Raw genomic sequence first — 10,206 nt, 5'->3', positions numbered from 1 at the left:
GAAACTTAAAAGTTTCTGCACAGCAAAAGAAACCATCGACAAAATAAAGAGGCAACCGACGGAATGGGAGAAGATTTTTGCAAACAGTTCCTCCGATAAGGGTCTAATATCCAAAATATACAAGGAACTCATGAAACTCAACAACAAAAAAACAAACCACCCAATTGAAAAATGGGCAGAGGACCTGAAGAGACATTTCTCTAAAGAGGACTTACAAATGGCAAATAGACATATGAAAAAACGCTCAACATCAGTAATCATCAGAGAAATGCAAATAAAAACCACAATGAGATATCACCTCACCCCAGTCAGAATGGCTATCATCAAAAAGACAAATAGCAACAAGTGTTGGACAGGCTGTGGAGAAAAAGGAACCCTCATACACTGTTGGTGGGAATGCAGACTGGTGCAGCCACTATGGAAGGCAGTGTGGAGGTTCCTTAAAAAATTACGAATAGAATTACCATATGACCCAGCAATCCCTCTCCTGGGTATCTACCCAAAGAATCTGAAATCATTTATACATAAAGACACGTGTGCTCCAATGTTCATTGCAGCTTTGTTTACGGTGGCCAAGACATGGAAACAACCAAAATGTCCTTCGATACATGACTGGATAAAGAAGTTGTGGTATATATACACAGTGGAATACTATTCAGCGTTAAGGAAAGATGATATAGGAACATTTGTGACAACATGGATGGATCTTGAGAATATAATGCTAAGCGAAATAAGTCAGACAGAAAAAGCAGAGAACCCTATGATTTCACTGATATGTGGTATATAAACCAAAAACAAGACAAACAAATGAGAAACAAGAACTCATAGACACAGACAATAGTTTAGTGGTTACCAGAGGGTAAGGGGGGTGGGGGGAGGGAGATGAGGGTAAGGGGGATGAAATATATGGTGATGGAAGGAGAACTGACTCTGGGTGGTGAACCCACAATGGGATATATTGATGATGTAATACAGAATTGTACACCTGAAATTATGTAATTTCATTAACAATTGTCACCCCAATAAATAAATTAAAATAATTAATTAATAAAATAAAATAAAATAAAATGTACATAAATTAGATGTGAAAGTTAAGAGCCTGTGCTGTTTGAATCACGAATGTCCCCGCCTCCCCACTCCCAGCTGGGTGAGACATGTCCTCCACAGCAGACTGCTGCTGACAGGACACAGGGCCCCTCCCCTACCACAGTTCGCAGGTGAAGGGATTTCTTTCTAAAGGAGCAGGACACCAGCTTTTCTCATTCTGGCCCCCATCTGTGGCTCAGGATGTCTTAGCCAAGTGTGGGTGACAAACGGAGTCCCCTATTCCATTGAATTCTACTGTGCAGTGAGCTAAGGAGACTGGGGCCCTGGTCACCCCGGTCTTAGCTTCTGCTTCAAATCCAGAAGATGCAAGCTAATAGGTCTTCCAGATGCTACCCCACCCTCCATTGAATGTTAAGCACCGAGAGCAGGGTTTCACTCTTTCTTCACTCAGAGAAAATCTTGCAGTTGTGCCCAACCACAGATCCAGAGCAAGGGCTTAAGGGATTTTTCTTGGGGGAGAAGCAAGTCAATAAACAGCTCCTAATCTCTTCCCAACACCTGACTTCATTTGAAATTGAGTCTGAATAAAATGAAGCCTCATGAGCAGTGGAGGTTGTGATGAAAGAGCTTAATACACAGGCTGAATTGCCGGTAGTCTAGTTTGCAGAAGAGAATTGAGAAATAAGGCTGCTCGTGGGGGAACCCTCCTGGGATCAGAACAAGTATTAAACACTGCCCTCCAAAACTATTCTTTCACAAGAGTCATAATATTATAGGATTGGTTGTAAAAAATATTTGTGTCCTCAGTACATTGTTTAAAACAATTGTGCAATTAACAGTCAATTGGCGAAGTTTAAGAGCTCCGTGTGTTCATAGAATAACAAAAAGATCAGATCATATGGTACTTGTCTTTCTCTTTCTGACTTATTTCACTTAACATAATGTTGTATAATGTGATGGCTCGGTGTGAGGTCGGGGTGGTGGTGGATGGGGGGAGGGGGGTTCATGGTGTGAGGGATGTAAAAATAAAATAAAATAAAATAAAATAAAACTAAAAAAAAAAAAAGAGATCAGAAATTCCCTACCAAAACCATTGTCATCCTATGGCGACTGTAGGTACATGCAAAGCTGCACCTCCTTGGGGAGTAACAACAGAGGCTTAACAGTGGGGGAGGAAAAATAGGCTTCACGAAAGTAATGCAAACATGTACTGAACACGCAAGTAAGCCAATAACAACAACAAGCCCTGGAAGGGAGGACACTTACCTAAACTTGCTGTAATATGTAAAGTTTTCAGCTTCCAACAAAAATTACTACAAACAAATAGGAAAGTATAACCCAAACACTGGGAAAAAAATCAGACAAAACAAAAATTGCCCATGAGAATTACCAGATGTCAGATTTATCAGAAAAGTACTTAAAAATAGCCATTGTAAACATGGTCATAACGTTTATAAGGAAAATCAAAATTAAGCAAGTAAAGGAAGGTATGATGACAAGTTGCATCAACTAAAGTATATCAGTAAAAAGATAGAAATTATTTAAAACTATTACAGATGTAAATTCTGGAGTTAAAAAATACAATAACTGAAATTTTAAAAATTCACTCAAGGACCTCAACAGGAGAGCTGAACTTGAAGCAGAAAGAATATTGCAGTCCTGGAGACTGATCAATATAGATTATGCAAGTCAAAGAGCAGGAAAAAAATGGAGAAAACTGAAGAGCTTCCGAAAAATGTAAAACACTATTAAACCCACCAACATCTGCATACTGAGAGCACCAATGTGAGAGAAGAGAAAGAAACAACACAAGTATTCAAAGAAATGATGTCTGAAAACTTCTCTAATTTATGGAAAAACAATAAATTACATATCCAGAAAGCTCAATGAACTTCAAATAGAATAAACACAAAGAAGTTCACAAACAGGCACATCATAGTAAAAATGCTAAAAATCAAATGAAAGGAATATCTTACAAGCCATGAAAAAACTGGCTCATCACTTACAGGGGAAGCACAGTAAAATTAACGACAGAATCCTCAGTGTGAACATTGGCAGCCAGAAAACAGTGAGATAACAAATTTTAAGTGCTCAAAGAAAAAACTGTCAACCCAAAATCATAAATGGAGCAAAACTGTGTTCCAAAAATGAAGATAGAATAAAGGCTTTCTTTCCAAGATAAACAAAAGCTGAGAGGATTTTTGCTAGTAGACCTTCCATACAACAAATATTGAAAGAAGTTCTTTAGGTTAAAAGCAAGTAACCCCAGATGTTAAAATCCACAGGAAAAAGACAAAGGGCACCTGTCAAGGTAATAATATAACTATATAAAACAATTTAAAGGCATGCATATTTTCTCTTTTCTTCTTCTAATAGATTTGAAAAGCGATTGTATGAAATAGTAAGTCCAGGCCGCTTTTGCGGCGACTTGTTGGTCTTCCGCCTCTTGCCACCGCCCCCAACCTCCTACACCTTTGCTGGCCCTGCCTTTTCTCGGAGCGTTCCTCCCTCACCGCGGAGTCCGAGGTTTACATCGCAATTCGCATCCGGAGCGGGGCCTCGTGGCTCCGCGCGCCACTACGTCCCGAGCGCGCGGGGCCGGCGCTGCTCCGGCCTTGGAGCTCCCCGGCGGGCGGTGCGGACTTTGCGGCGGGCCCCCAGGCTGCTGGACTTTTTGAAGAATCGGGACTGTTTACTTTGTTCCCCCGTGCCCCGCCCTCCAAAAGAGGAAGATTGTCTTGGGACCCCCGCGTGGTGTTTCGAAGGGTAGCGGAGCACTAAGGTGGAAGAATACATGTTCACTTTTAGTGAACAAGAGCATGTTCCCAAACTCAATTTTGGGTCGCCCGCCTTTTACTCCAAACCATCAACAACATAATAATTTCTTCGCACTGTCACCAACTCTTTATTCACACCAGCAGCTTATAGATGCGCAGTTCAACTTTCAGAATGCAGACTTGTCTAGAGCTGTGTCATTACAGCAGTTGACGTATGGAAATGTCAGTCCAATACAGACCTCAACTTCCCCATTATTTCGAGGAAGGAAGAGATTAAGTGATGAAAAAAACCTTCCTCTTGATGGTAAACGGCAACGTTTCCATTCACCCCACCAAGAGCCAACTATAGTTAACCACATAGTGCCTTTATCAGGTGAAAGAAGATACTCAATGCCACCATTGTTTCATACACACTATGTACCAGATATAGTCAGATGTGTTCCACCTTTTCGAGAAATACCAATTTTAGAACCTAGAGAAATCACACTGCCTGAGGCCAAAGATAAGTTGAGTCAGCAGATACTGGAGTTATTTGAAGCATGTCAGCAGCAAGTGATTTAAAGAAGAAAGAACTCTGTCGAACACAGCTGCAGAGAGAAATTCAGCTGTTATTTCCACAAAGCAGACTTTTTTTGGTTGGGTCCTCTTTAAATGGATTTGGTACCCGGAGCAGTGATGGTGATTTATGCCTAGTTGTTAAAGAAGAACCAGTAAATCAGAAGACTGAAGCACGGCATATACTCACCTTAGTCCATAAACACTTCTGTACTAGACTTTCTGGCTACATTGAGAGACCTCAGCTGATTCGAGGGAAAGTGCCAATTGTGAAGTTCAGGGATAAAGTCAGTTGTGTGGAATTCGACTTGAATGTAAATAATATTGTTGGAATAAGAAACACATTCCTTCTCAGAACTTATGCATACCTTGAAAATCGAGTTCGTCCGTTAGTACTGGTGATTAAGAAGTGGGCAAGTCACCATGAGATAAATGATGCCAGTCGTGGTACTTTAAGCAGCTATAGTCTTGTATTGATGGTTTTGCACTATTTACAAACCCTACCTGAACCCATCCTTCCATCCATCCAAAAAATTTACCCAGAATCTTTTAGTCCTGCCATACATCTGCACCTTGTACATCAAGCTCCATGTAATGTTCCTCCTTACCTCTCAAAGAATGAATCAAATCTTGGGGACCTCTTACTGGGCTTTCTTAAATATTATGCTACAGAATTTGACTGGAACAGTCAAATGATTTCAGTTCGTGAAGCCAAAGCCATTCCCAGGCCTGATGGTATTGAATGGAGAAATAAATACATCTGTGTAGAAGAACCTTTCGATGGAACAAATACTGCCAGAGCTGTGCATGAAAAACAAAAGTTTGACATGATCAAGGATCAATTTTTAAAGTCATGGCACAGATTGAAAAACAAAAGAGATTTGAACAGTATACTACCTTTAAGAGCTGCTATCCTGCAAAGATGACTGGCCTCTCTTTCTTAATAAATTCTTCTGAGAAATAAAGAACAATAGTAACATCATAATGCATTTTGTTTAATCTCCATTATGGTTTCTTTTTAATTGTTCTTGTTTTCGTGTTTTATTTTTAAGAGGACATACTTATATAAAGATTGCATATTTTATTACATTTCCTAATAAAACGATTTGATTTAAAGATGTATTTTTTAAAATGTTTACATTGATGACTAGTAATATTATGGCATGAATTTTCAGACAATTAGATAAAATATATTTTGGGGAATTATCTGAACAAATAAAAGGTTTTGATATAACTTCAATTAATTTTACCACATGCTAATACGGAAGAGATGTGTGGAGTTTTGGAAAAGATCTGATTCATACATACTTAAAGTATAACCTACAGAAGATAGTTTGTTGCTTGTCTATTCTAGTAAAATGAAGACTCAAGTCAGTTACTCAGTTACTTGAAACAAAATGAAATCTTTTATTTCAATGGAATTACTGCAGGGGCATGAAATACTGGACAATTAATTGCCTTACGTCTTTACTTGACTCACCAGGATAGACTAAGTCTTTGGGTAGATGGGTCTATATTAGCATTTCATTAGCACCTCACATGCTTTTGATGTACTCTTGAAATTGCTTTAATTTTTTTGTTGGAACAGCAGTACATCTTGCACTGTAGTAATAGCACTAACTGGATTGTACAGCAGTTAGTGAATTGTTTTAACGAATCATTTCAATGTAGAAATTTTGAAAAGATTAAGTCCCCTGTGCTTTATGATAGCTTGGTGCAATATGCACTTTAGCTTTACTTTCCATTTTCATGCTTTTATTTTCCCTGTGACGTGAAGCAACAGAAACTGAAAGATCAAAGTTAAAATTATAACCCATTGATAGTATCAGATTTTTTTTCTGTGTATAAGTACAGGATTGTAATCTAAACTGGAATTTTTAGGCAGTAAGCCACTATAAAATGTTTTAGGGTAAGCCATAAAATTATTATAAATAAAAGCTGTTTGGAAAGATACCTTTTTTAGCGTTTTTTTTCCCACATGAAGAAGTAGTGGTGGCTGCTGAAAAATCTACAGTGTTTATTAAGATTGTTTGGAGGTTATGTAAATATTTGTAAATTGGTCAGTGTCTGTACATTTAAATATGAAAAGTAATCTTGGAAACAGTTTTAACTTTTTCAAAAGGACTGTGTACAATTTCTTTTAGACCTGCTGTAGCACAGTTTGTACCTCTAATGTATTTGGGTGTTTTTTTTTTTGCAGATCAATTCAAAAGCTAAGACTTTTGCTTATCTTTGACTTATAAAAGGTGCATATTTTCATTTTCTTCTTTAAGTTTAAATTTTTGTATGATGTCAAATGGAATAAAGTTTATATATGGAAAAAAAAAAAGAAATAGTACGTCCATAACGTATTGTTTGGCCTGTAACATATACAAATGTAACATGTATAATATATTTGCAGTAATAGCACAAACAACATGAGTGGGAGCAAGGCTGTATTGGCTAGGAAAATCAATATAAATGGTAAAGTAGCAAATATAACATTGTATTATTTAAAAATATGTAACATTAACAGGTATAACTTATAAAAACAATAAGAGAGAGAGACAGAGAGAGAGAGAGAGAGAGAGAGAGAGAGAGAGAGAGAGAGACAGAGAGAGAGAGAGAAGGGAATGACGTTATATAGAATCACATCTGTGAATCTCCTGGAATTTGGCTAGTATAAATCTGAAACTGATTCTGATAAGTTAAGATGTATGTGGTAATCCCTAAAGCAACCACTGGAGAAAAAAATTAGAAAAGTATAGTGAATAATCATTAAATAAATTAAAATACTACAATAAAAATATTCAGTTAATGCAAAAAAATCCATTAATGAGGAATAGAGTAAGACATGAAACATAGAAACCTAAAATAGAATGGAAGATGTTTCCAGCTATTTCAATGAAAACATTACATGTGAGTACATTAGGCAATCACTGTCATAAGACAGAGATTGTCATATTGAATTAAAATGAAAAAAGCATGCTCTATGTGCTCTTTATAGGGGACACAATTTAGATTCAAAGATACAAATAAATTTAAAATTAAAGGACGAAAGGAGATAAATCATGGAAATAGCACCTACAAGAAAACTGGAGTTTTGTCTGATATTAATATCAGATACAAATAAATTTAAAATTAAAGGACGAAAGGAGATAAAATCATGGAAATAGCACCTACAAGAAAACTGGAGTATTGTCTGATATTAATATCAGACAATATTAATATCAGACAATATAGACTTTAAAACAAAAAAAAAAGGTTACCAGAGAAAGCAACGAACATTTCATAATAATAAAAGAATCAATCCATCAGGAAGATAGAAGAATTACAATTATATAATTATATATATGAGATCTAATAGTAGAACACCAAAATACATGAAGCAATAACTGACAGAAAGGAGAGAGAACTAAACAGTTCAATAATCATAGTTGGGAACTTCAATACCTCACATTCAGTAATGGATAGATTTATGAGACTGAAGAGCAACAAGAAAATTGAAGACATAAACAACATTGTAAACCAACCAGAACCAACAGACATCTATAGATCTAACAATACATCAATAGCAGGTTAGACATTCGTTTCAGGTACCCAAGGCACATTCTCTAGGATACACCATGCGCTAGGCCATAAAACAAATGAAAATAAATTTAAAAGAAAAGAAATGAAACAAAGTATGTTTTCTGACAATATGGAATAAAAGCAGAACTAGCAGCAGAACAACACACATAAATACTAATGGGTCAAAAAATAAACCAAAAAGGAAATCCAAAAATATTTTGAAAGGAATAAAACTAAAGACAAAATAAAGAAAGTTTTTTGATGCATCTAAAGCAGTACTTAGAGGAAAATATACAGCTATAAAATATCTATATTAAGAAAAAGAAATATCTCGAGTCAATAATCTAAACTTTCAACCTCAAATGCTGAAAAGAGAGGAACAAACTAAACCTAAAGAAATTGTGAAGAAAGTAACATATATTAGGGCAGAAATTAGTGTAAGAGAGAAGAGAAAAATAATAGAGAAAAATCAATAAAACCAAAGTTGATTCTTTAAAAATGTCAGCAAAATTGATAAACATTTAGCTATATTGATCAAGAGAAAAAGAGAGAAGACTCAATTCTAGAATCATAAATATAAAAGGGGGCATTACTACTGAACTTACAGAAATACAAAGATAATAAAGGAATGCTATGAAAAAGTGTACACTAACAAATAAGGTAACTTAGATGAAATAATAATTTCTAGACAGACACAAACTAACAAAGTTGACTCAAGAAGAAATAAACAAACCGATTAAGTAAAGATATGAATAGGTAACAAAAAATGACTCATAAAGAAAGAAATGCCCAGAAGTTCTCACTACTGAATTCTACCAAAGGTTAAAGAATTAATGCCAATTCTTCACATACTATTCCAAAAGGTAGAAGAGGAAACATATCTCAACTCATCTTATGAGGCCAGTGTTACACTGATTCCAAAACAAAACACATCAAAAGAAAATATACCTAAAGGCTAATATTTCTTATGAATGTGGATGTAAAAATCCTCAGCAAAATACTAGCAAATCATATTCAGCAAAATCCAGAAAAAAGCATATTCCATGGCCATGTGAGATATCCCAGAAATACAAAGTTGATTTAAAACTCAAACATCAATTAATGTAATTGATCATATTAATTGAGTAAAATACACTATCATGATCATTGCTACAACTTCAGTAAAAGCATTTCATAAAATTCAATGCCTTTTCATGAAAAACAAAAACAAACAAAAACCAAAAACAATCAAACAACAACAACAACAACAAAAATACCTAAACCAACTAAGCATGTAAGATAATTCTCTAAATTATCAGCTAGGGGCATGGTCAGCTAGATGAAAAGAGCATCTATAGAACAGCCATAACTAGCATGATATTTATGAGTGAAAGCCTGGATACTTTCTTCCTAAGACAGTGAACCCGAAAGGATGACAACTGTGGCCAGTTCTATTCAATATTGTACTGAATATTTTATCCAGAGCAATTAGGTAAGACATGGAAATAAAAGCCATTCATATTGGAAAGACAAAAGCAATATGCCCTCTATTCACAGATTACATAACCTTGCAGTATACGACATTATAAGAATTCCGCTTAAGAACTACAGTAAGTCCTCACTTAACATCATGGGTAGGTTTTACGACTTTAAGTGAAACCACATGTAAGGAAACCAATTCTACCACAGGCTGACTGGTATAAACAAGAGGTGCCTTCCTACCACAAGTCACCCAAGTTATAAGGAAACAACTCTGACCAAGGCCCAGCTGTATTTGCATGTATAAGTCAGCAGATTTGCAGTATTCAAGATCAATATATAAAAATCAATTGCATTTCTGCATACTTCAACTCAATTTGCAACAGCATCAAAAATAATAGAATACTTAGGAATATATTTAACAAAATAAGAGCCAAACTTATTCTCTAAAAACTGCAAAACTGGTGGAAACAAATTAAAGACAATCTAATAGGGAAAATATTCCACGATTTTGGTCTGAACACTGTTAACATGGCCATATTCCTCAACCTGTGAGGTCAGCTAGGAGCATGGTCAAAGCGGCCGGGAGCAAAGTCATACCCCTCTGCCAAGTCAGACCCCTCCTCTCATGACGGAAACTGGGGCCCCTGGCATTTCCCAGAAGAGGCAGCAGACCTTGGTGCAATAAACAACTCCAGACACAGCCCCTGGGGCCCTATCTGCGCTGGGGGTGGGGGCCTGCTCATCTGCTACCTCACTCAGCCAACCCCCTCCCCCAAATCGCGTATCTGCCTCCCTCCTCTGCCCTGGGAGCCACTTC

At 36.5% G+C, this 10,206-nt stretch overlaps 1 protein-coding gene across 1 annotated transcript; it reads left to right on the top strand.

Moving 5' to 3' along the window:
- The first annotated feature begins 4,229 nt into the window (after nt 1–4,229).
- On the top strand, nt 4,230–5,354 carry LOC308495599 (poly(A) RNA polymerase GLD2-like). The gene has a single exon (XM_081080568.1). The coding sequence runs from the start codon at nt 4,364–4,366 to the stop codon at nt 5,303–5,305; it is 942 nt and encodes a 313-aa protein (XP_080936694.1). The 5' UTR covers nt 4,230–4,363; the 3' UTR covers nt 5,306–5,354.
- The last annotated feature ends 4,852 nt before the right edge of the window (nt 5,355–10,206 follow it).

Source organism: Rhinolophus hipposideros (assembly GCF_964194185.1).
Source record: "Rhinolophus hipposideros genome assembly, contig: HAP1_SCAFFOLD_160, whole genome shotgun sequence".
Classification (NCBI taxonomy): Eukaryota; Metazoa; Chordata; class Mammalia; order Chiroptera; family Rhinolophidae; genus Rhinolophus; species Rhinolophus hipposideros.
The sequence above is the reverse complement of the archived record's forward strand: the minus strand, read 5'-3'. Positions and strand labels throughout refer to the sequence as shown.